At 36.1% G+C, this 26166-nt stretch overlaps 4 protein-coding genes across 4 annotated transcripts; 1 reads left to right on the forward strand and 3 right to left on the reverse strand.

The window, feature by feature from the left end:
- LOC18791870 (probable glycosyltransferase At5g25310) lies at positions 266–4213 on the reverse strand. The gene is made up of 4 exons (XM_020562174.1): positions 3821–4213; positions 3440–3615; positions 1747–2104; positions 266–1002 (listed from the first exon to the last, which is right to left on the reverse strand). Exons 1-4 carry the CDS (start codon positions 4109–4111, stop codon positions 337–339), a joined length of 1491 nt encoding a protein of 496 aa, XP_020417763.1. The 5' UTR covers positions 4112–4213; the 3' UTR covers positions 266–336.
- LOC18792953 (probable glycosyltransferase At5g11130) lies at positions 5354–6563 on the reverse strand. Its single transcript, XM_020555349.1, has 2 exons — positions 6212–6563; positions 5354–6016 (listed from the first exon to the last, which is right to left on the reverse strand). The coding sequence occupies exons 1-2, from the start codon at positions 6548–6550 to the stop codon at positions 5354–5356; spliced, it is 1002 nt and encodes a 333-aa protein (XP_020410938.1). The 5' UTR covers positions 6551–6563.
- Positions 8900–15886, reverse strand: LOC18789554 (probable sucrose-phosphate synthase 1). Its single transcript, XM_020554858.1, has 13 exons — positions 15115–15886; positions 14940–15032; positions 14268–14512; positions 14027–14090; positions 13180–13878; positions 12938–13054; positions 12626–12757; positions 12300–12476; positions 11535–11588; positions 11390–11452; positions 10306–11256; positions 9934–10061; positions 8900–9509 (listed from the first exon to the last, which is right to left on the reverse strand). Exons 1-13 carry the CDS (start codon positions 15295–15297, stop codon positions 9236–9238), a joined length of 3180 nt encoding a protein of 1059 aa, XP_020410447.1. The 5' UTR covers positions 15298–15886; the 3' UTR covers positions 8900–9235.
- On the forward strand, positions 17908–21504 carry LOC18791797 (synaptotagmin-4). Its single transcript, XM_020554989.1, has 14 exons — positions 17908–18074; positions 18196–18299; position 18569; positions 18745–18795; positions 18914–19034; positions 19137–19264; positions 19358–19459; positions 19608–19682; positions 19877–19956; positions 20075–20225; positions 20309–20539; positions 20772–21068; positions 21152–21265; positions 21358–21504. Exons 1-14 carry the CDS (start codon positions 17970–17972, stop codon positions 21502–21504), a joined length of 1707 nt encoding a protein of 568 aa, XP_020410578.1. The 5' UTR covers positions 17908–17969.

Consider the following 26166-nt stretch of genomic DNA (forward strand, 5'->3'; position numbering starts at 1 on the left):
TTTGTACATAAATGTTAAGCACAAATTGTTTTTTCCTTTTTGTATTATTTATCAGTAAGTAGAAATTGTATACATGTGAAACAATGTTTGTGTCAGGTGTTCTTAAAGTGCATGTAGTTTTGGCTTCAACTTATTACACGTAAATACATATTGTAATGAACAAAACTATTTATACCATATTTACTGTTCGTATTGTTAATCATGTTTTTTTCTTTTTCTTCTTCCAAATATGTAATCTATGTAATCTATGTGAGAGATCTAGTTAGCAATATGATCAGTAGAGATGTAATATATAATGTTTTTTAAGTACACCATATATAAATGAAATAAAACAATCTAGGCAAATCTAAGGTTAATTCTCCTAAGCCACACAGAGTGCAATATCATATGAAACACGTCAAACCTCTTAGCCGGCTGGTTCAACTCAAAATGCCTCCTCACAACCCTCAAATTCTCCACAAGCCACCTATACTTCTCCTCCGGCACCGCCATCAAAACCTCCTTCAACCTCCAAATCTCAGAGACCTCAACCCTAATAGAAAACGCCTCCCACCTCAGCACATCACTAAACGGCAGCGCATAGTGCTCAGACAAAATCACAGGCACACATTCTGCATAAATGGCCTCCACAATTCTTGGGCTCGCCACCTCATGCCCGCTAGGGCACAGACAAAACCTGGACTTGAGCATCATGGAGGCGTAGTCTTCGCCTTCTGGGAGGTATTCGTAGACCCTAAGGTCTTCGTCGCGGGTTTTCCAGTGGGCCAGGAGAATGGGCCTTATTGGGCCATGGAGCCCACCGGCGAAGAACCCCAGGTAGGGACGTGGGGTTTGGGGTGGCGGGGGTGAGATGAGTTTGGAGGGGACGTTGCCGCCGTAGAGGTAGATTTCAGGGAGAGAAACGTCTTTTTGAGGGTTGAAGCCTTCGGAGGTGTTGGCATTGCAGAGGACTCGGATTGATGTGTTGTAGAGAAATTGGTTGCCAGCAGATGCATGTGGAGTCTGAAATAATTGAAAATTCTATTACAATTCAAAGGAAGGAAAAAAAAGAAAAAAGTTTGCTTAAAAGTTTCATAGTCTTGAAATTCATATCCCTCCCCACATGCAAGTCTTTTGAACTTCAATGTTGTTCAACTTGATTTTCAATCGTATCAAATCAAAATTGAATTTTGAAACTTTCAACTGTCACCTACCAAATTGGCTGGAAATTAAATTTTTTAGTTATTGTTCAATCAAGGAGGGAGGAATTTTAACTATTGAGACATTCGAACATTAACAACAAAAATACCTGGGGTTCTTTTTAAGAGTTAATTGGTATTCAAAAATTCTTTTTTTAGTTTTAAACAATTTTGATAGTCTAAACTACTAAAGTATTCTAAACAACAAAAAGAGAAATTCAAACTTGAATGCAAAAAAGTGATTACACTACCTCAACCAATTGGTATATCTATTCTGCATGTTATTTTCAGTATATTTATGTTACCTATGATAATGTGAGGTAGGAAGGGTATATCAAGAATGAGCATTTATCCTTTTTGCGCGAACATATTATATATGTCCAATTTTAAAAGCTTTCCTGAGGCCCCAAAGTGGAAACTCACTATATACCTTCACAAAATTATCAATCCAAGCATGCCAAGAAAGTTGTGATCACCAAAACGGAAGCAAAAAGAAATCAATCAAAAGGCAGAAACTCAAAGTCATGAGAGAGAGAGAGAGAGAGAGAGAGAGAGAGAGAGAGCTGACCCAATCATGACAACCAAGCATGAAGTGGTCTGCTCCACGAGTCCTATTCCAAAAGGGGTGTCTCGAAGAGATTACTCTCACGTAATCGGCCACAAAGTCCCTCAAAGGGGTGAGGTTGTAGGTGAAGGGCTTGTAGAGGTACTTTACCATCCAAGTCACACTGAAGGGCATGAAGTAAACATGAGCCCTTTTGGGGCTCTTGGTCTTGAACCTCCTGCCCACTGCCCCATTCTCCATTTCGTGTATGAACCTCCCTTCAATGGAGTATATGTCCTTGCATGGCCCATCGTGTGCCATTGGTGGGTCCCCCTCTGTGTACACATACACCTTGAATTTCTTCTCCATTTCAAGGTAGCTCCTGCAAATCAATTGCAATGGACGCATACATTATGGAAAAGAAAAATGGAGAAGGGTATATATGTCAATTCACGTTGTACTATGAATACAAAGGTAGCTCCTAATTAAGACTCTGAGTAACATCGGAGTTAATTAAATCCCATTCCTAATCATCAATCATGGCATAATCATAAATGAATGTATCGATTACATTATGATTATGGCTCGAAAATAAAGATAACTATTACCGATTAATTAGCACAATCAAGTGCTAACACATTTGATTATACTGCATATCTAATTATGCACAGTAAAATCTTATTGAATGACTAAGTCTAATTTTTTTTTTTGGTCGAAAATTGCTTTAGATAGAAACCCAAAGGACACGGGCAGGCAAAAGCCAAGAAACAACAAAAGTACACGGGAAAGACCTTGACCGCACTATAGCTCAAGCGCAAGCCACCAATCAGAGATGAGGGCATGAGAGACTGTCAGAATTCAAAACACCAATCAGAGATGGTGGTGGCCGATTGGCCCAACTGTTAAGTTCCACCACTCTTCTTCCAATCGAAGCCGCCACATGGGACACTAAGTCTAATTAGCTTAGCACAATATAGTGAACCCATTTGATTGGATCGATGGGTGGCTCTATGTTATAATCAACATACTCCATTTTACTATTTAATTTGAGTAAATAGACTTCAAAATGTCAACTTCTAATAGTAGTTGTTTAGGTGGCTGGAAAATTTGCCAGAAAAACTTGTATGGAACAAGAATAACATTATTTTGTTATTTTTGACCAATCACAAACTATCAAGTGAAAAATTTATCACACATGATATATTGTGATTAACTGAAAATAGTGCAATAGTGTTATGCCCGTTTTATATAAGTGTTTCTTATAGAAGGGACCATAAACCCACATATTAGCATATCGACTCCTGCCGACTTTGTGAGGCTTACAACTTATGGAGCCGGTTCGTGTGACCAGGTTAAGTTGGTGTCTCTAATATTAGTGATTTAATTATGTCTAAAACAAAAATAATTAAAAAATAATTAGCATGTATAATAAATATTAAAGGAAGGCCGCACCCAGAAGTATATACTCTTCTTGCCGGGTTCATCACTGCGCTTTTTCAGCAGCAATCATGTATCCGAGAGTGAGTGTGGGTTACGGCAGAGCAGAAATGAGTGCACACTCAAAACGGTGCCTTTCAAGCAAAGCATGCAAGTCAACAGCATTTATTAATCTGACGCTTAATTTTCCAATTTTGTCCAGTTCTTAAATTTAATTACTCCGACCGGAAAAAGAAAACGGGAACGAAACCAATTAAAGAGGTGGCTTAGGTAGGCTTACTGATAAAATGCGCCGGGGTTACGATACACAACTGATCCACCGGGAAACGAAACGTCGTCATCGAATGTTGACGAACGGTTTGGGCTCCAGACCGCCCGGCGAATCGAAGCTCGCGCTCGCGCGAGGCCCTGTTCCAGCTCTTGCTCTCTGCTCGCTTTCGGCTTGGGGATTTTCCTCTGCATCAATCGATCATTAATTTCAGCAACAACGAAAAAGGTTAAAAGTAAATAAAATTACAGTAGAATAGAAATATACTGAAATTTTTTATAAACAAAAAACTAAAAGAAGACAGAGCTAGCTAAAATGAATAGAAACTTCAAATGGAATGGCGGTTCGAATTCTTGGATGGAAAATTGATGTGAAAGTGACGATCGAGCTTACAAGTACAGTTTGATTCACGAGCTCGTTGATGTGAAGGTGACGATGAAGATGACTCGAGCGATTGGCATTGGAGTTGATGAGGTGATGATCGGAGGCGGCAATGACCTTGCTTCGGAGCTCAACCAATGGAATCGAAACTGGACCGTACTGATATAGTTCCGCACCGGAGATTCTCACCGAACGATCGAAATGATGGCCGCAGATCATTGAAACGGCGATTATCGACGCAATGCAGAGTGAGAGCAGCACAGATACCAAGGAGTATTGTACATGGAAGCTCCGGCTCTCCATCTCAAAACACTGTTTTAGTGTAAAATTTTTCTATCTAGAGAAATGAAATAGACTGTTTGGTTGCTGCGATTCTGTTTTCCTGGGAAGATTACGCTCTCTCTGTTTCTCTGTTTTATGGCTCTGAGACTAAGAAAATTCGAAGGCGCGAGTGAGGAGTTAAAAGTGTTTGACGGTGTGAGGAGATAGTGGAATGACCGATTTGACCCTCTATGGTTATAAGTTATAACTTAGTAGTATGGGGCGTGAGCTAGTGAGAAAGCCGATCATGTGCTAAAGCCTATACACGTGACTACAAGTCTACAAAGTCATGGTTGTTTCAAGCGCTTCATAATCGTAACTAATTTTCCCTCCAAATTCCCAATTTTGTACACTTTTTCATTTCTCTTTAATTTATTACATTTCCCAAATGAAAAAATAAAAATGAAAATCCCAATTACCAAACTGATAATTGATGAAGTGGGATCTACTGAATCAACGGTTCACACATACCAAAAGGGGATTCGAATTTAAGGCTACTTTTATTACTTAGAAGAAAAATACTGTTAAATAAAGAGCTAGTTGACGACATATTTGATATCAAAACTTAAAGATCATTAATACATTGTGCTTAAATCCAAAAATACCTCATTCAAAATTGTCGTTTACTTATCTTCTTAATTTAAACTCTAAAAATTAAACACTAAAACGACATCATTTTGATTATAATTATAGTATATTAGCATGTAAGGTTACTAAGAAAAAAGAAGCCTATTTCATTACCACATATATCTTTTACAACATAGCTTGTTTTTAAAATAATACAAATTTTATTTACTTAGTGCCTGTTTGATAACCATTTCAATTTTAGTTTTTAATTTTATTTTTCATTTTTCATTTTTTGTGCTAGAGTATGGAGGAAAAAGAGGAAGAATGGAAGTGAGAATTATGAGAGTGGAGATGAGAGAAGAGGATGGGAGGGAAGAGTAACAAAAGTGAAAACAAAAATTAAAAACAGAAATATATTTCAAATTGTTTTCACTTTTGTTACTCCTCCCTCTCATTCTCTCTCTCAATCTCATCCTCACTCTCATTTTTCTTATACTCTAGCATAAAAAATAAAAACTAAAAACTAAAATTGAAATGGTTATCAAACATACCCTTAATTAACACAAATTCTGCCTACAATATTCTATACATTAATCTTCAAGATCAAATAGGGAAAAACAGAAAGCACAATTGTACACAAAAACCCCCATCTTGGCATCACCTCAGCAACCTCACATTAAGCCTCCTGAGCCAAACTGAGTGCATCACCATATGCAACAAATCAAAAGGCTTGGCAGGCCTATTGAGCACAAAATGGCGCTGCACTTGCACGACCCTCTTTTGCTTTCTCAAATACTCATGCACAGAAACTGTTTGCAGGATTGCCTTCAGCTCCCGTATCCTAGCCACCGGCACGTGAACCGAAAACTTAGACCAGTCAAGCACATCACTAAATGGCAGCACATAAGAGTCAGAAATAATCACTGGGACACAGCCTGCGTATATGGCCTCAACCACTCTAGGGCTCGCAACTTCCCACCCACTAGGGCACAGGCAAAACTTGCTTTGCGCCATTAGCTGTGTGTAGTTTAGGGTTTTGGGAAGGTAATCATAGACTTGGATTTCCTTGTCTTTGTTTTTCCAATGCCTGAATAGCAGCTTTCTTACATTCCCGTGATCGCCACCTGCGAAAAAAGCAAATATTGAACGGTTTCTAGGGGGGTGGGTGAGGAGGGGAGGGCCTAAGTCTCCGAAAGGGATATTGATTTCGGGCAGGGAGACGTCTCGGACTGGCCAGAAACCTTCTGAAGAGTTGGCATTGCAGAGTACTCTAATGAAGTTCTTGAAAAGCTCAGGGTGGCCAGCTGAAATATCCGGTGCCTGAAAATGTTATCAAATAATCAAGGAGAATTATTAGTTGAATAAACATGTGACAATTATGTTCGAGTAATTTTACATGTACTATATTTACTCATCGAGACACTTTAGATGTATATGATAGTTATCATCAGTAAATACGGTACAAATATGTTTACTGATTATCGGGTTGTTACTAATTTTCAAAAAGTGACATACCCAATCATGACAAGAAACCAAAAAATGGTCAGCCCCGTTGCTTCTCTTCCAATAAGGGTATCTCTTCGATACGATGCCAATGAAGTCCTCAATAACGTTCTGAAGCCGGACGCGAGAGTAGGTGGTGTAAGGCCTGTAGACATATCTCACAATGTTGACGACACTGACGGGAAGAAAGAATGCGAGGGCCTCATCGGGGTCTTTTGCAGAAAATGGGCTCTCTCCGCTCAACTCGTCCATGAATTGTCCTTCAATGGAGTATATGTCGTTCATTGGCCCCTCTTGGAAGAGTGGTGGCTCTCCTTCTTTGTATGTCCAAATTCGAAATCTCTTCTCCATCTCTATGTGGCTCCTGTTCATAATAATGATTTACTATACGTTTGAGTAAATAAACATTATGTGCTTGATATGTGGTCCTTTTAGTTCATTCATTATTCCTTCTACGAATTTCAGAATGGGATTGTCAACTTTTTCTTAGAAAAGGCATGACCTACATAAGACACTATAGGGCAAAAATTAATGGTGCCGATTGCCATTTTGGTGCCTGTCCTTGAATCCATACAGTCTACAGTTACCAAAGCCTACTAGTTTTGCATGTTGATGGGCGCATGCACAGTCACATGCATGTAAATATTACAAATGCACCCATTTTTTGCTATGTATATATGTTTTCTCCATCAGGAAACTTACTTAGTTAAGGGTACTATATTCTTAAATGCCTGCGGATGGGAGACCATAAATCAGAATCCTAGAGTGCACAATTCTCAGAACTAGATGAAGAATATGAGGGTTTGTGTAGGCACAGAAGAAGCAAAGCTCATTCACTCAATGCCTATGGTGCACCACTACATCACCCATGCTATGTTTCTATAAAACCCAAACAATTAAACGAGGCACCTTGGGATGCCCAAAACGTGACACTGACTTTTTGCCGTTGTTCATAGATCGTATATACATTGTTAGCTCATTTTCTGACAGCTTAAGCTTTTGGGACAAGTTGTTTGATATGTAATTAGTATCATGCCTAGATCATCACATGTAAAGAAAATGCCCTAAAATATGTGTATTTTAAATGAGAAATCGGTTACAAAAAGGGATCATTATTTCATTTTCAGGGAAAGTTGGAAATTAATTCCATTAAAGTCATTTCATTTTCAACCAACCAAAAAAAATCCACAAAGGGGATTCTCCTTAATGGGATTAAATGATTTCGACGTAATGTATTAGCTAAATGGAACATTTTCAGGAAAAGAAAAATAAACATTATCATATAGTAACTGCTTGGTAAGCGAGTTGGCACAGATTGACTCAGAATTACTCGGATGAATTTGACCCAAAAATGGTCAAAAAACACAAAGACCAAGTCTAACCAAAGAGAAGTATAGGATAAGAAAATCTTAACTGATGAAAGGAATAAGGGTTGATGTAAACCGATCCTCTGGGAACAAAGGCCTCCTTTTTGTACGATGTGTAGCTTCTTGATCGAGCAGCTTCTCGTATTGCAGCTCTTGCTCTAGCCAACCCATCTTCCATTTTCTCAAATTGGTTAACGTTCTTCCTCACTTGCATCTGCATATACAAAACAAAATTAAAACCCATCAAAAATAATTTTTTTTGCCATGAGACACAACAAAGCACCATAAGCCCATATCCTAGAAATGATCTGACTCTCTCTCTCTCTCTCTCTCTTCTCTTGCTTGTTTCTCTTTCAAAATGAGCCAAACACTAAGAATGCGATCAATGTATATAAGTTGTGTAACTTACAGGAGGCATATTATGAGTGGCACTATTTCTGGTGGCATTGTAGAGATCGTTGTTGCAGTCGTTGGACTTGTATGGAAATGGAAAAAAGTGGAAATGGGGGTTTACGAAAGAGAAGACGAGGATGAGAAAAAGAGAAGGGTATATCAAACAAGTTTGGGTGCAACCAGAGCCAGCCATGGCCAAACAATCTGGCTAGCTGCACACACTGCCCTCCTTTTAATTATTGTTCTATTTAGAGGGAAAAAGGAAAAGGAAAAGAAAGAAAAGAAGGAGAAGTTGAAGTTGAGTGTTTTGCTATGAGTATGAGTCTTTCAGCAATGACTAAATATTAGGTTGATTTTTTTGTGGGATAATTAATATGATTTTTTTTCCTTTTTGGGATAAATATTGATGGAGTTGTTAGGCGCTTAGTTTGATTTCAAAAGGATTTTGTATCTGAGTAGGCCTTTACATTTCCGGTGAGTCATCATTATACATTGTACCGTGTAGGATGAAAAAGAAAAAAAAGAAAAAAAAGAAAAAGGTTGTATTTGTTGAGATTTTCTTAGGGAAAAAAAAAAAACCTTGATTGAGATCTAGAACAATTATTATCAATTTTTGAGAATGTGAAACATTAACGGAGTGAGAAAGTAATCCTAGATATGTGAAACATTAATGGAGTGAGAAAGTATGCCCAATTATGCTATTGAAGCAACCAAACAGCCTGGCCATATCCTCAATGAAATTGACTAGATCAAAAGGGATTTCCTTTGAGGGTGCAAACAAAAGGATCTGCAGCCCCATAGTCTAGGGTGGCCTTGGCATTAAAGTGATAATTAAGGTAGTAAAAAGATTAGCCTATACATAGATCCTGTTTTAGAAGAATCAAAGGTAAGTTTAAGAGCAAAGCTATGGCTAACCGCATCGACCCGAGTTATCGTCACATTTAACAGAAAAGATCTTAATGATTGCAAAACACATAGTTAAATGTAAGAGAGACATCTACATAATCAGTTCTCCACTTATATAACCATAGAGAACAGCAAGACTTCCTTTGCTGTTGAACAAAACTAGAAAATTAAAACAAGTGGTTTGATCCCTAGCAGAGAAGGGTCAAGCTAAAAAGCAGAGCATCCAAATTGCTCATGTTGCAAAAATGCCAAAAATACAAGTACTGTAAAAGAAGAAATTTTTGAGGGACGTCGTGTGATTTGCAGTTCAAGAAAGCCGGTTAAAGAGAATGTGGAATCTAGCACTGAAAGTGCATGAGCTGGGGTTGTTCTACCGCTTGAGAATCCCTAGTTTCGACAGTGATGCTCTGATGTTTTCTTGGGAGCATCCTTCACTTTGAGTCATATTGGGACTGTCATTTGGGAATACATCTTCTAAAGAATAGTTTCTGTTGGCATGAAGCTTACGAGCACCACAACTAACTCCCTTCAGTATGACAGTTCTGTGTAACCCACCAAGCAAGCCTTCATAATCCGTGTCCCCAGATTCTCCCACAAAGACAACAGCGGTTGACAAGTTCAAGCCCCAACGGACATACAGATACCTGGAGACCAAATATTAGCGATACAAAAGAGACGTAGACACTACAATTGCTATCTAACCCTTAGAGAGACGAGGCAGTGTAAGATACAGAGGAGAGAAATAGGATATCATGGATTCGAAGGGATGCATGTAAGTAATGAGCTTTCATTCTGTTTTCCTACATCATTGAGCAAAGATCTCTGTTTTTTTTTAATAAAAAAATTTTCAAGTCTAGAGTGAGTCTCCTTTTGTAGTTAATATTTAGACTTATCTCAGTATATGGGGCAATTAATTAGCAGGACAAAATAAAATTTGAAAGTTGTGAACAAATTAATAGCCTGTAGAGCCAGTGGTTTGAATCAATTTCTAATATATAAAAGTAACAAACAGCAGAGATAAATTGCTGGCTAAAAACCGGGGAAACAAAATGGCATCTGCATTCGTACCTGAGAGCTTGTGATCTAGAAGCCAAAACAGGGATAACATTCAGCCTGATACCATTTTGAGAATATATAACGTGGCAACGGAGACCCTGAATTCTCATGAGTTTCCGGAGTTCCTTAACAGGGGGAATCTGTCATGACATAATAGACATCTCAAGTAATTTAAAAGCAAGAAACAAAGAAGCAGTTCTAATGAAGCAATGAACCTGAAAGTAATAAGGTAGTAAAATGTAATTTGCAACACTAAATATAAAGCTAGTTTAATAAGGTACCCTTGACACAAAGACACACACAAAGCACATGGAGGGTTGATGAGGAAATATCACTTTTTTTTTCAAAGGAGATTTTCATGAATGAAAGGGAAAGAGATATTACCAATGCCAGATCTTTCACTTTGTACGCATAGCAATGGTTAGTTGATACTGATCTGTCTTCTGTAACAGTTTGCGCTCCTTTTTTTTCATTGAAAGAAGAAACCCAACGAACCAGTGTCTTTCTCAAACATTCTCCACCCCAACGATATTCAATGTGTGAACGGTAATCTAAATCCACCACAAAGGGAAGCCCAGAAGGACTATCGTCGGAGCTTGAAGATGGATAGTAGAGCTCACCGCCACTGTTACAGATAAAAGCATCGAACTGAGACGGACTCAAACCCCCCGAGATCAAAAGAGAATGTATCTCAGATATGGCCAAGGCTGTTGACAGTATAAATCCTATAGATCCTGGATCCTTGTCCTTCCCTGCTGCCTCAACAACCTTCTCAATGATCTCAGTAAACTCTGATGTTGTATCACAATCCACAGCAATAACACATACATACTTCTTTTTCCTGAATCCCGGAAATTTACCAGCCCCAGAATTGTTGTCTTCTTTCTCTGCCTGGCCAGCCTTTGGACTTCCCCGTAAGACACCTTTTGACAATGTCAAAACAGTATTCTGCTCCTTAATCTTCCCTCCGGCGGCACGATCATCAGACTCTAAAGCATTATCAAGAGCACCAGTCCCTTCAGTTTTGTCACCATCCAATGAGAGCTTCAAGTTCAAAGATATATCTTGTATATCCCTCAAAGAGTCACTAGGTGAATCTGAATCTGAATTGTCAAATTCAGCATCACTTCTTTGCCATTGTGGCTGCCTTGGTTTGCAACTGGTAATGCGAGATAAGTATGTTTTGCAATGCTCTGGCCATGAGAAAAGGTGAATGTTTTTCAGTCCATTCTGCCTGCATCTTGCCCAAAGTTGCTTATCCGAAACAAGCTTCAGAAGGGCATCCGCAATGGACTGCTGATCGTGGGGGTCAACTAGTAGACCATTGTCAAGAACCTGTCACAATTCAGTTGTTCGCACTCAGTAGTCAGTATTGATAATAGTATTGAACATTTAACTCACGACAGCTCCACTAAGCAAATGAGAGAATCTTTCAATTGAATAGGAATGTGCTCCAGGACAGACATACCCGATGAATATCAACAGGACCCCCATTTTGTGTGGCAACAATAGGTAGACCATAAGCTGCTGCCTATTTAACAAAGGATCTTGTGTTGGATTTTATAAAAATTAACATTTAACATGTATTCCTCTGATAAGGTAGAGACATGTACCTCAATTAAAGTAAGTCCAAATGGCTCAATGAAAGCTGGATTGATGAAAACACCCTGCAAAAGAGAGCCCACATCATATGTACTAACTTGAGCCATATAACTTTTCTTGGTCCAAGAGCTGGATATCACGTCAAAATGGATTTCCAAGTGAAAATGAATAGGCCTAAAAGACATTATTCTGTGTCAAAACTAAAAGTATTGAAACTGGAAAGTTCCTATACTGTACCATTTACGCCACAGAACAAAGATTCATTATAATTTATAACCAAGGTATTCATTATGAATTCCCCTTCCTCTGAGGCATTATACAGGTGCCAAGTTAAAAAGAGATTTTGATCTTTAGTTCTTCATTAAACACCATCTTTACTCGTCTTAAATTGTAATATGAGAGGTAGCCATTTTTCCTGTTATTTTGAGCAAATACAAAAACCGCTTGCATAGCCACTTTTCCTTTTGTTATATAGGAAATTAAAAAGCTCCACCAGTTGATCAGAGTCAGGATTGATTTCAACATTAAATAACCTCAGATTTCTTGAGCAGAAGATTTAAGTCTAACTTCAACTCAAATAAGTGCTCGCCACAATCATGCCTAGCCAAATTTGGTTCTAACTTGAACTTAGTACGACTCTGAGCCAGACTAAGCATATACCTAAAAGAAAACTGCACACAGCAGGCACTAGTTGAGTTATTTGGTACTGTTATATCCTTTGAGGAACTGCAAGTGGTTCCACTAGTTGTAATACTACTACTAAGAAATAAAAGTACCTTTGTTTTTGCTGCCAGACGATAAATGTCAGGAACATCAGACTGCTTGTGGTGTTTTGGATATGCCACGTGGCCATAGAGATCGTATCTGTCAATCAGCTTAAGAATGGAAAGAAGCACGGAGGCATTTGTGCTGGACATTTCATCAATATCATCACGGTTTCCCATTATCAGTGTCTGTCATGACAGAAAATGAGAGAGTAACTGAATAAAACATTCTTAAAACACTCTTTTTACAAATTTGAATGAGTAAAGGAAGCCTCGCCGATTTTTCAGCAGTTATGAAATAGATGGTAGGAAGGTAGAGTTAAAAAATTTGAACATACAAGGTTAGCAAGTTCCCTCAGTGGGCGGCACTCTCCAAATGCTTTGACTAAGGTCGTAATATTCTTTTTAGGGTCTGCCCTGGCAAGGGCAAGTATCATAGGCTTCCGTGGATTGGTAAAGAAACGCATGATCTGCTAATACAAAATCATAAATATTAACAATATAATCAAAATAACTACTGCAAATATAAAAAAAACACATATCTCAATGCATAATATCATATGGACGACATTACACAAAAGAAGCAACAACATGAATGTATCAGGCTTAAAAATCGAAAGTATAATATGAGAAGAAAGAAAAACCATAACCTCTGACCAAATTGGCGGGTCAGGAGAAGTAGAACTATCATCATGTCTTTCCCCTTCACCATCTGCGTCACCATCATGTGGAATAATATGATGAAATTCCATTCCGGGAGGTATTACCTAAGCAACACAACAAGAATTGAAAGTTAGTAAGAATAACATTTCTATCACCGGATACAATGTCCTTTTAGTGCAGAAAAGGAGGCCAAAAGCTTAATAAAGGACTATGGAGAGATAATACTTACAACCATGCGAGGCATAAACCTGCCATGACAGCTTACACCCCTTTTGATTCTTGCTCTCAGTTTACGTTCTAGTATTGGATCAAAGCCATCATACAAGCGCCATTGCGATTCTATCTCTTGTCTAGTGCTGGTTATAACAATCTCAGAGGCATCAAGAGTCAGCTCCTCTGCTTCTATCCGTCTCATTATTTTGTATGTAGTATTTATTTCTTCTCTTGATTGACGTCCTTGTTTCAAAAGTTGTTCAAGCTTATCTCGTCCAAGTGAGTGACCAGTAAATACCATTGGGACATTCAAAGCACCAGATAGAAGAGCAGCAGAGTCACCTGCATCTGCATAATGTCCATGAATGGCCACGGGCCAAACTGGTTGTCCAGCTCCAATTTGCTCTCCCAGAGCTTTGGACATCTGTATAATGTGGTTAAGTGCACCATCAACAAACTCTGGAATGTGGGGCCAAAGGTTTTCTTTTGGAATATATTTATCTTTTGGGCCAAATGGTATGCGGATTATATAAGCTCCACTACTCTCCCCATGCTCGTCCTTTGAATTCTCAGAGTTTATTGGATTCAGCATTTCAGTTGGTTCCCCATAACTCCAATCCACATCTGGAGCTGACACTTGTCTTGTTAGCAAATCGACCCGATAAACTCCAGGCATTGAACCTAAGGCCCTGGCAAGTTCTACTACATACTTGACCTGATAATGATGAAAATATTTATACTCCAATGCAAGTAACAAAGAAGTTTAAGATCCAGTTTATAAATGCATTCCATAATCATCGATTAAATGCACAACCACATAGAGATTAATAGTGGAAATAACAGTTTCCATTTGCAAAAGTTACCTGGCCACCAGTATCAGAATCACGACCAAGCTCCATGTTTTCGCCACGGATCAAGCCATGAAGGCTGCAAGAAGACTGCTTGTTAAAAAGAATCAAATACTACCATGCATTCCATAGATATCATAAATCACTTTATTCAGACATTATAACTAACTGGTCTTTCACCTGTATGAAAAAGAAAAAAAAACCAGATAGATTCCATATCTGAAAGTTAAATTACATAAAAAAATTCAGTTCATGCCTTATTAACACGATGTAGAATTTCTTATCTTTTTGTTGACTAGCCCAATTCTCCATCGCATCAACAGAACTGATTCTTCTCATTTTTCCTCCTCTATTGCTATCACTATGAGCTGAAAGGTCGCCCACTGTGTCTCCTTTCTCTCCTTCAGATAAGTCTTCTGACATATCCTCAGTTGCCTCTCTCCTGCCTCGTTCACGTTCAAGACGCCATTTCGAAATGCGCTGAGCTTCTTCTCCCTCAAGCTGAACAAGTAGCAGAACAACACCAGCAACATTTTAAAGCCAAAAACTAAAACCACCCCCTCTCGGAAAATAAATAAATAAATAAATAAAATCACTTCCACCTAGTAATTGCCTAGAGAAATTGTTTTAACAAGCACAAATATTCCATAAAAAGAAATGGAATTAGTATTAAGACAAAATCCCAACTGTGAGTGAGAATGATTCAATGGAACTAGCAACCGATATTTGATATTCCAAACCAAAGTTTCTGAAAATTTGAAATTTCTCTGTCCTTTTTAATGAAAAATTTTCAGTTTTTTTTTTCCTTTGCTCAGTTAAATATCAGAAAATAAGGCAATGATAAGCAACTTAACATATCGATCATGAAAAACATTAGAAGACAAATTAAACAAAAACAGGAAATTATATATTATGTATATAAAAAGACCTGCTTCTTCTTGCGAGCCAAATTCCAAATCCGCCAGCACATGTTCTCCAACCTCGTGTTCCTCTCCTCCGGGCTCCTCGCCGTAGCGGCAGCCTGAAAACATTTTTTTTAAAAAAAAAAGAGAAAATCGATCCGATTCAAAACAGAAATAGCATGTGATAGAAATCGAACGTACTCGAACCCAGGAGCGGTGGAGATCGGTCTCGTCGTAGCGAGTGATGACCTCTTCGACAAAGTAACGAGTGGGACTGAAACGACCGCGTTCTCGGAGAAGCAGCGACGATTTGGCGTCGTCGAGGCCCGGTCCGACGTCCAGGATCGCCTCCAAGTAACTGTTCACCCAGTCGTTTCCCGCCATTGTTTACAGAGCCTGAAACAGAGCACTCTGCTCACAGTTTTATATATAGCTTTAGAGCTTTCACAGAGAGAGAGAGAGAGAGAGAGAGAGAGAGAGAGAGAGAGAGAGACGGTTATGGTAATGTGTTGGAGATTGGTGACAATGACGGAGTAGAGAGAGAGAGAGAGAGAGAGAGAGAGTTTGAGTGGGAGAGACGTTTTCGGAGAATTTTTCCGTGACTTTGCGATTTCTCTGGAAAATTACAAAGTTGAATAACTTACTTTTATTTAATTTTTTTCCTTGTTGGAAAGTGTTAAGCTTTAGATACACTCATCATTCTACTAGAAACCACACTTGTCACTTATTACGTGGGTAGTAAGTAGTAACATTGGAGAGGAAAATGAGCATTGCTTATTTGATGGTGTTAATTAGAGGTTTTTTTTTATTCACGCCTACTAAGTGCGATTTACAAAATTAATATTTATTTTTTAATTGTATTTTTTTTAGATGTGTGTCTTTTATCACTTGACTTACAAGGTTTTTTATTTTATTTTTACAATTGTATTTTGTTAGATGCCCATTTCAACAATTTATATACACGACTAAAAAAAAGAAATAACTGAAACAGATGAATCACTTTACAAAATGAAGTCATTGATCGTCTTATAGTAGACGGAATTAAACTCAATTTCCAAATCATGCCATGGGAAACCTGTAAGAATCAAGATATTTTTTCTGTAACCAATAAAAAGAAATTTTATACCAAAACAAATGTAATATAATATTTTTCAATTAGTTGAAGCATCTCATCTGTGACGTGAAGACCGCATATTATGAACCCTGAATAAATTGTTGTGCATAAAAAATTGAAAGTTAAAAAGTGAAGTCATTAGAAAAAGGGGGAGAGTAAAATAATCACAGAATCAGCATAGCACGAACATTCTTCTAGAAATGGAAAAACTTATGAATAAAAAAAAGAAAAAAAAAGTTTTGACCAAAATATATATATGCATAGTAATTGTTTTGTTTTGTTTTTTTATACATTCGATGTTTTACTTTAATTTAATTTAATTACAAGAAAGGAAATTTGATCTCAAATGTAAAATGGAAAGTACATCTGCTCTAACCAACTTGACTAAGCTCGTATGAAAGATAAACAAGAAAATAAGATTGCTTTGATAAAAAATAAAGATGAATTTATGGAAAAGAGGCCGCATAATTAGAAATCTTGAACATCCGAGATATGGAGATGATGAAAAGGGCATAATAAGATTTGAGAAAAAGCCACGCCCGCAATCAGTCATGTCGCCAATTATATTAGCAGCAGGTATTAAACGTACGTGCATGCATGCATATTATGCCAAGTGTACTCTTGGGTTTGACACGTTTATGAAGAATAAGAAGAAGAATAAGGAAGAAGAGATACATTCCAAATCCCAAGCGAAGATTTATATACCAAACTTATTATATTAGTTTTTATGTTGGAGTGATGTTTCTATAAAATAGATTTACATGTTTTTATATTTTCCATTTTTTTAATAATATTGTATTAATTAAATTAAAAAGTCTATTATTTGGGCATAAAATATTAAAATAGTAAATAAAACTTTTCAAATTATCACGTAAGTCAACAAATTTCAATTTAAAAAATTTAATTTACTATTATTGTTGGACATGCTCTTAAAACTTAAAAGAACAAAAGAGTCTAGCATTAAAAACAATAAAAAAATAAAAAGCAAAGATTTACATTCCTTTGGTGTTTGTGGGCCGATAGTTCGTAAATTTAATGTGAGAGTCATTTTATAGTAAGAGTTTGACCTTTAAGTGAGGTCATATCACTTAACTGTTGAATTAAATCAACTAATTTGATTAAATAGTTAAAAAATAAGATCTCACCTAAAGACCATAAAGACCATATATAAGGCTAGAATTCTTGTTTAAGGATAATTGATTAATAGCTCAAATTGTGGTGATGTGGGCCAAATCCACATTGCTATCCAATAGGCGCCTAAAGCCTGTAAATGGCGGCAGCACGTGGCAAACCGGCAGTTAATACAGTTGGGTCACCTGAGAGATTGTGGTTAAAATAGGAAATCAATCGAATCAGATACCGCAAAGCGAATTATCTCTACAAATTCTTGTTCTCATTAATAGCCCTACTGTTTATTATTTTATATTTTCTGTTCTGTTTTACACAAATATTTATCTTATTTTCTATTGTATGGCCATAATATAATTTTTTTTTTAAAACGCTATTGAGATTGTATTGATAAATTACTCCATAAGCATAGTACAAATAAAAAAACTTCACATAATTTACGTCTAGTAAACTGTTTATGAAAAAATATGTGGCAAGAAGAGTTTTCCCTTTTCATTTATTTTTTACTTTATTTTATTTTTGCCTAAAAGATAAAAAGGTGAGAAAAATTACATGTAAACAAATAAAAATAAAAAACCAATCACTTCCTTCTTTTCGGATCAAACTAATCACTCAATTAATGCTCCTATCAATTCATTCACACAAAGCTAATCCCTCCCTACCCCTACAGTTTCCCCACCATAAACCAACTTCCAATCCAATCATGTTGGACCAAATGTCCCTGTTCTTAGAAGCTCTTCTGTGTGGCCAAATATAATTTCTGAAGCACAAGTAAAATTCTTGGCATTGGAAATCCTTGTGGAATTTGAACAAAATGGGGTTCTTCTTTGGAATGATTATTGGCATTGCCATCGGCATCGGGTTGATCGTGGCTTTTGCTCGGGCGGAGAGAATCCGATCCAAATGCCGTTCAGATTTGGTACATTGCAATTCAAATCAAATCTTGTTGCACCATGTTTGTTTGCTTTTCTTTCATATATATATATATATATATATATTTTTTTTCTGTTTCTTGGTTGATGTATTGTGTGTGATTTTAGGCCAAGACAGTGGCAGCGTTTGCAAGGATGACAGTGCAAGATTCTAGAAAACTTCTCCCAAGCCAGTATTATCCATCTTGGGTAGTCTTCACGCAGCGCCAGAAGTTGAGTTTTATTTCACAAACCCCCCAACTTCCCTGTTTTATCTTCTTCATGTTTTGCCCTTTGTGTGTTTGCTTTATGTCACATGCACCAAATGTCTCACATTCAGAAAGTACAATTTGTTACTCTAAGGTAAAAATATAAGCTGGGTTTGTAGAGGTAAGTTTCGCGCTTATTAGTTTCACCGTGCGATTGTGTCAGATTCAATATTAGGGAATGCGCAAAATATTGCAATGTCGCGCACAGAAAATACTGGATGTCTCCCAACTAGAGTTCTGATATCATATTAAACAGTTACTAGTACTCAAAAGCTTAATAGTGTCAAATGTCCCACATCGAAAAAAATTTGATATCATGAAACAGTATATGAGCTGAGCTCTTCCACACCCTTTTCTATGTATATGTATATGTGTATATATCTAACAAGCATATCTTTATGAATTACAGTTGAATTGGCTTAACCACCATCTTCAAAAGATGTGGCCTTACGTTAATGAAGTAATGCTTGTTCTCTCCCTCCTTTCTTTTTTCTTTTCTCACTCTTTTAGTTTCACCTCTTCAATAGTCAATCTTCTGGTTTTTTGTTGTTTCTTTTGGGTGCGTTGTGATGGATTAGGCAGCATCAGAGCTGATAAAGAGCAATGTGGAACCGATACTCGAACAGTATAGGCCAGTCATCTTGTCGTCACTCAAATTCTCCACCTTGACCCTTGGCACTGTGGCTCCACAGTTCACAGGTTGGCTTCGTTCTTCATTGCTTACAAACTAGCACAAGCTTGATCCTATTCGTTGACTGGATTTCGGCATTGATACTTATACATGTAGTTGATGCCCTTTAGGAGTTACCATGGTTGAAAGTGAAAGTGTAGCTGGAGGAGTCACTCTGGAGTTGGAGCTTCAGTGGGATGGAAATCCCAATATTGTGCTTGATATCAAAACCAGAGTTGGTCTTGCACTACCTGTTCAGGTAAAATGCTCATCAACTGATTGCTTATCCTCTTGTAATTTTGTTTAGTGAAATAGAGGCTTTAAGATCTTCTTTTTCTAACTGTTCGTCTAGGTGAAAAATATTGGATTCACTGGGGTTTTCAGGTTAATCTTCAAACCGCTAGTCGACGAGTTCCCTTGTTTTGGTGCTGTTTCTTATTCCTTAAGAGAAAAGGTTTGTGATAAGTTGCTGCTATCTTATTGGTTTGTAACATTTTCTGAGGCTTAATTTTACATTTATAGATTTATAAATTTGTTCATAACTACATTTACATGTAACATACTTGATTTTGATGTCATATTTCTTGTATCTCTGCCTGCAGAAAAAGCTGGATTTTGTGTTTAAAATTTCTGGTGGTGACATATCATCAATCCCAGGCGTTTCTGATGCTATTGAGGTTTGAGCAAACTTTGCCTTCTTGTAATGAAAGATTGTGGCATATTGCACAAAAACCTGAATTCTCTGCCACACATGTAATTAAATCATATCTGCAGAACTTCATCAGATGATAGAACGTCTTGTTCAACATGACTGTTAATTTGAATTACTCTTCCCACACTGCCCTCTAATGGAATTGTCGTACTATTTCAGGAAACAATACGAGATGCTATCGAAGATTGTATAACTTGGCCAGTACGCAATGTTATACCGATAATACCTGGAGATTATAGGTATACAAAATTATAATGAACTCTAGAAATCACAACAATATGGCCTAATTGATATATGAGTGCAAATTTTCTTACTCTGCTAGAAGTTTCTTTCATCTAAGATTTTGTTACGTGACAGTGACTTGGAGTTGAAGCCTGTTGGAACATTAGAAGTGAAGCTTGTGGAAGCCAAGGAGTTAACAAACAAGGACCTGGTGGGAAAATCAGACCCTTTTGCTGCGATATTCATACGTCCCCTTCCTGATAGAACCAAAACCAGCAAAGTCATTGTAAGAAAAACTCATGTTTTCTCGAAGTGGATATGATTTAGATCTTCACTGAATTGAATAGAAGCATTTATCATGTGGTACAGGATAACGATTTAAATCCAATCTGGAATGAGCACTTCGAGTTCATAGTCGAAGATTCAACGACTCAACACTTGACAATAAGAATTTTCGACCATGAAGGACTTCAGGCTGCAGAACTCATTGGCTGTGCTCAAGTGAAACTGAGCCAGCTTGAGCCTGGCAAAGTGAAGGATGTGTGGTTAAAGCTGGTGAAGGATTTGGAGGTCCAGAGGGATACTAAATACAGGGGCCAGGTGAGAATAGGATTTACAGTTTACTTGCATTGTACGCATACGAAAAAGGTAGAAATTTTTGTACCGGCTACTATCTACACTACATGGTACATTGTCGATACTATATTTGATATTTAGTCAACAATGTCAACAATGTAACAGATACTGTATATTATAATCCGGTACCAGCCAATCACTCTGGTACGAGAAAATTGGTGTTCTATTCTATAATGCACATTGTTGTTGGCTTTAGGTGCACTTGGAGCTGTTGTACTGTCCTTTTGGTATAGATGGTAACATTGTAAACCCATTTGACCATGACTTCGCGTTGACCTCTTTGGAAAAGGCTCTTAAACATGAAAGTAATGAGACAGACAGTTCAGAGTTGAGAAAAACCGCTGCTCAGAAGAAGAAGGAGGTCTTTGTGAGAGGAGTATTATCTGTAACAGTTATATCTGCAGAAGACTTGCCAGTTGTGGATTTTATGGGGAAAGCTGACCCTTTTGTTGTCCTTATTATGAAGAAATCTGAAACCAAAGCCAAGACCAGGGTGAGATTTTTGACTTTCCAAATTTTTCTTGCACTTTCTAAGTGTTCATTGTGCTATGTCTCATTTTCTTCTGCTTTTCTCAGGTTGTAACTAACAACTTGAATCCAGTTTGGAATCAAACTTTTGACTTCATGGTGGAGGATGCATTACATGAAATGTTAATGGTGGAAGTTTGGGACCATGACACTTTTGGAAAAGTAAATGTCTTCTTACTAGTTTAACTGTGTGACCGGATACCACTATACTAACTAATTTTCATTGTCTTTTCGTTTTCTTGTTCATTTTTCAGGATAGAATAGGGAGAGTGATCATGACACTGACCAGGGTGTTAATGGAAGGGGAATATCAAGACTGTTATGCCCTAGATATTGCTAAATCAGGAAGAATTTATTTGAATCTAAAGTGGGTTGCACAGCATAAAGTCCGCGATACGTGATGATTTGATCATCCTCTACATTGTTTTTGCTCTTGCTGGAGTTCAACTTCTGATTTCTTTGCATGAAATACTACACGAAAAACAACAACAACAAAAATTCAATCTTTCATTCTTTTGCACATATTATTAGATTTCAACTTTCTATCAAAACTGAAAGAAAGTTTTACAAGCCACTTGTAGTTCAGATTACTTTACATTTCATATTTCTTAACCTGTTCATATCTATGATCTCTTATTGCAATCATGTTTTTTGATACAACTATTCAGGGACGGATCCAGGAATTTTCCTTGCAGGGGTCAACGTCTAAAAGGGTAAAAACTCTCGACCGTATTCTTCGCATGTCTCCCTGATCTCAACAAACCACAAAATCTGAATTAGTTTTTATACAAGAATTATATATGTATCATGAACTGTGATATTTTGTCGTGACAATTACATGTCAGATCATGGATGGATTCAGGAATTTTCCTTTCAGGAGTCAACGTTTAAAATGCTAAAAAATTTCTATACAAAATAGATCCATAAATTTTTTTATATTAAAAAAACCCTTAATTTATTCAAACTAACAGTAACTAACCCAAATTAAACCTCCTAAAAAAAAAAAAAAAAAAAAAAAAAACCTCAACAACTAATCAAGAAAAACATCAATATTTATCCCTTAAAAATAAAACAATAAATTATCATTCATATATAATTCACTGAGAAAACAACATTACAAACCACATATTAAATCAATCCACCATATTTTTATTAACTATATTAACCAATCCACAAAAACAAAAACCTTATATTAAAATGCACAAAGATTCAACTCCTAAAGTAACAAACTTTAAACCTATCAACCTACTAAGAAATATTATAAACATTACAGGACAGTCGGCGATGTAATTTATCTTGGTTACAACTATATCGATGTATCAAAAATATTGAAAAAAATAAAAGCAAGACAAAAACAAATTATAAAATTGAATGAGCTAAATAATAAAGAAAAATACATGAAAAGGAAAAAAATGTAAAATAAAAAGTAAACACAAAGAAAAGAGCAAAAGGAAAAAACTGAAATGAAAAAGAAGAGAAAAAGCAAGATTGGGAAAGAGAAAAAAAATTGAAAACATAATAGCATATTGCGTTTGAAATGTCCAATGTATTGGGGATTGTGGGCTTTATCGGGTAGCAAGCTCCATTGCTTGCTGTTGCCCCTGTTTATTTTAATATGTTTATTTTAAAAAAAAAATTTAAAAACTTAAATGAAACGGTGTCGTTTCTCCATGAATCAAAAGACGAAAAAAAGGAAGCGCTCTGCGTGCAATGCTGCTTGCTGCGCTGAAGTTGAAGTTGCTGCAACCCTTTGAGGCATTTCCTCGAACAGATGGCGGGCATGAATTGCCCAGCCATCCAGCCATTGCAGGGGTCAATTTTTCTTCCTCTAGTGGCGGATTCTGGAGTTGCAGGGGTCAATTGACCACCCTTGCTCCTCTGTGGATCCGTCCCTGCAACTATTTGTAGCATACTTATCATTTGAAGTTTTGATATTGTTGAAGTTCTTCTATGATGACATGTTCCTTTACTTGGAATATGAAGTGAGGGATCGGAGAACTTAGGAATTGAAATTGAATCAACTACTGCCCATATTTTATCCAATTCATGGTTTTGAGCTATGTTGAACAGACACAAACACGGGGACATGAAAACTTGACACGGCAACACGGAAAATCTCAATACTTTAGTGTCATAATACAATAAAACAAAACAAAATACTCATATTCATCATCTATACATAATAATCAATCCACCACAAAATAAGATTGAGCATGAGAGGAGGCCCCATTTGAATTAGCATTACTCATCTTTCCCTAAACAAAATAAAGCACTATACATATATTTATTCACACATAAAACGATTTTCCACCTCATAAAATAAAAGTGTGCTTTGCATTCAAAAAAAAGAAAAAAAAAAGAAAAAAAGTGAATGAATTACCCATTCAAAAGATGCTATACTCTTGATATATATATACATTCAGTTTTCAAAATAGTATAGCCGTGCGGCTATCTTAATATATATTCAGTTTTCAAAATAGTATAGCCGTGCGGCTATCTTAATATATATTCAGTTTTTAAAATAGTATAGCCGTGCGGCTATCTTCATTTTTATTTTTAAAATAGTATAGCCGTGCGGCTATACTATTTTTGGACACGTTGGAGCCTAGGCACTGGGCGGGTTATTTGTTTTTCTTCTTATAAATAGTATAGCCGCGCGGCTATACTATTTTTGACACGTGGGCTCCTAATCCCTGAGCGTTAGGCAGGTCCTCTTTTATATTATTATTTTTTAAATATATAAATAGTATAGCCGTTTGGCTAGACTCGTGTTTTTTATTTATTTAGTTTTTAAAATAGTATAGCCGACTGGCTATACGTTTTTTGGCACGTGGGAGCCTAGGCTCTAGCCGGGTTCTCTTTTATTTTCTACAAATAGTATAGCCGCTCGGCCATAAAGCCAAGCGGCTATACTCTAGTTTATTCATTTATTTATTTATTTATTAAAAATAGTATAGTGCACGGCTATACTGTTTTTGACACATGGACTCCTAATCTCTAGGCGCTAGGCTATTCCTCTTTTTATTTTATTATATACATATATATATATATATAAATAGTATAGTTGGGCGGCTATACACTTTTTTTATTTTTTTATTTTTAAGATGGTATAGCTGTGCGGCTATACTCGTATATATATATATATATATTCGGATCCTTTTTATTATTTTTTTTTTGCCGATTTTCGATTTTCGATAATAGTAGTTACTGCATTATCCAGTACTATTAGCCGTGAGTCTCTATTATCCCCTTTTGATTTTTAAATTTCCAAAGTTATTACTCGTATAAAGAATTTAGCATTTTAATATTTAATACTCGTATTATACACGTAAATAAGTATTTTTCAATAATACATTAGTATTCTGTACACATCTTAAATGCTCAATAAAATACACATTTTAAAAAAAAGAAGCAAACATACAATACTCGTATTGTACACATACATACATATTTTTCATGTTTAATACACTCGTTTAAAAAAATTGATAATACACACAAAATCCACTTATTATACACATAATTTTCACATATTATTGAATAAAAATATTATATAGTGGGCGAACTTTTCAGTTGTAATTTGCCAAAATTTTGCCGAATAAAACACGTATGTATTGTATTCGTATTTTTCCTGTTCCGTATTTTACTAACTATGAAGCAATGTGAGAGGCTAAGATTACTTCTTACTTGTTGTAACAGAAATGCAAGATGGTTGTTTTGCAATCTCTTTGCCAACCAGAACAACAATTTCAAACAAAGATTTATGGGCATAGTAGTAAGAGAGGTGATAGTATTCTTCATGTAAAGTGTTGTTTGAAAAGTGAAGCAACAACAAAGAATACTCCAACTCAGCATGCAATTCTCTACAACAAAAAATGTGTGCAATAAAAGAATTTAGTAACACTTGAGAAAACGAGGTAGATCAAGGGCAAACATTCCCACAAAAAAAGATGAAGAAAAAATTGAATTCTAAGATTGATTTACTGTGAAATTTCTCTATCTTCAATATATGCTTTTAGATATGTTGAAACTAGCAAATTAATATATATAATAATGCAAAGGTTTTTTAAAATAAAATATTATTTTAATAAAAAATATAGCCGCGCGGCTATATATTTTTAATATAATATATTTAAAGGGTATAACTGTGTAGCTATACTACGGTATTTTTTATTTTTAAAAAAATAGTATAGAGGCGCGGCTATACTATTTTTTGACACGTGCACCTAGGCGCTAAGTTTAAAGACATTGAATCACATATTTTAAGATAAGAACCACATAATTTTTTATTCTTTATGTATACTAGCCTCTCTGCACGCGCTTCCGCGCTTGCGAGAGGTTTTTTTAAAAAAATAAGTAAATTTATTTTAGAATTAAAAAAGATAATAGGTAGTTGTGTTCCATAAAAATAGGATTCATTATCTGCTTTTTCTCTTTCTTTTAATTTTTTTAAATATGAAAAAGTGTGAATTTACCATATTATCCTCATTTAATTAATAATTTGAATTCTTAATGTTTGCATTAACCAAGGGCATTTTCTGGTATTTTGAATGTTTCACCATTCTCTGCATTTTGCTTTATATATACTAGCCCCTTGACACATGCTCACGCATGTGCTAATTGGTTTTCTTTTTCTTTTTTATTTTATTTTTAGAATTAATAAAAGATAACAGGGTAGTTATGTTTCATAAAAGTAGGACCTATTATCTTATTTTGTTTTTAATTTTAATTTTTTTAATATTAAAAAATGTGAATTTACCATATTATCATCATTTAATTAATAATTTCAATTCTTAATGTTTGAATTAACAAAGGGTATTTTCTGGTATTTTAAATGTTTCACCATTCTCTGTCTTTTGCTTTATATATATAGATTTATGTGATAGTAAACGTGGGAATGTCATGAATTAGAATAATTCTATTTCTTCTCATACCTATCGATGGTAAATAAACATGCCATAAAAGTTCATTTTATATCATACATAATTAATCATATTAACAAATGAGATTAAAACTTTTCTTTGACAAATGTGATATTCTATACCAGTCTCGATCTCTTGAACTAT

Source organism: Prunus persica, chromosome G1, assembly GCF_000346465.2.
Source record: "Prunus persica cultivar Lovell chromosome G1, Prunus_persica_NCBIv2, whole genome shotgun sequence".
Classification (NCBI taxonomy): Eukaryota; Viridiplantae; Streptophyta; class Magnoliopsida; order Rosales; family Rosaceae; genus Prunus; species Prunus persica.

Bases quoted from the DNA above. Each gene is read 5' to 3' on its own strand.
- LOC18791870 (XM_020562174.1), bottom strand. From the start codon at position 4,111: ATGGAGAGCCGGAGCTTCCATGTACAATACTCCTTGGTATCTGTGCTG. The intron at 2,105-3,439 runs GTAAGCCTACCT...ATTGATTTGCAG, and splicing joins AACCCCGGCGCATTTTATCA to GAGCTACCTTGAAATGGAGA. The intron at 1,003-1,746 runs GTCAGCTCTCTC...CAATTATTTCAG, and splicing joins TGCTTGGTTGTCATGATTGG to ACTCCACATGCATCTGCTGG.
- LOC18792953 (XM_020555349.1), bottom strand. From the start codon at position 6,550: ATGGAGAAGAGATTTCGAATTTGGACATACAAAGAAGGAGAGCCACCA. The intron at 6,017-6,211 runs GTATGTCACTTT...TAACATTTTCAG, and splicing joins TGGTTTCTTGTCATGATTGG to GCACCGGATATTTCAGCTGG.
- LOC18789554 (XM_020554858.1), bottom strand. From the start codon at position 15,297: ATGGCGGGAAACGACTGGGTGAACAGTTACTTGGAGGCGATCCTGGAC. The intron at 12,758-12,937 runs GTTATGGTTTTT...TTGTATTAGCAG, and splicing joins ACCCGCCAATTTGGTCAGAG to ATCATGCGTTTCTTTACCAA. The intron at 11,589-12,299 runs GTACTTTTATTT...TCTCTTTTGCAG, and splicing joins GTCTGGCAGCAAAAACAAAG to GGTGTTTTCATCAATCCAGC.
- LOC18791797 (XM_020554989.1), top strand. From the start codon at position 17,970: ATGGGGTTCTTCTTTGGAATGATTATTGGCATTGCCATCGGCATCGGG. The intron at 19,265-19,357 runs GTAAAATGCTCA...CTGTTCGTCTAG, and splicing joins GTCTTGCACTACCTGTTCAG to GTGAAAAATATTGGATTCAC. The intron at 21,266-21,357 runs GTAAATGTCTTC...TTCATTTTTCAG, and splicing joins ACCATGACACTTTTGGAAAA to GATAGAATAGGGAGAGTGAT.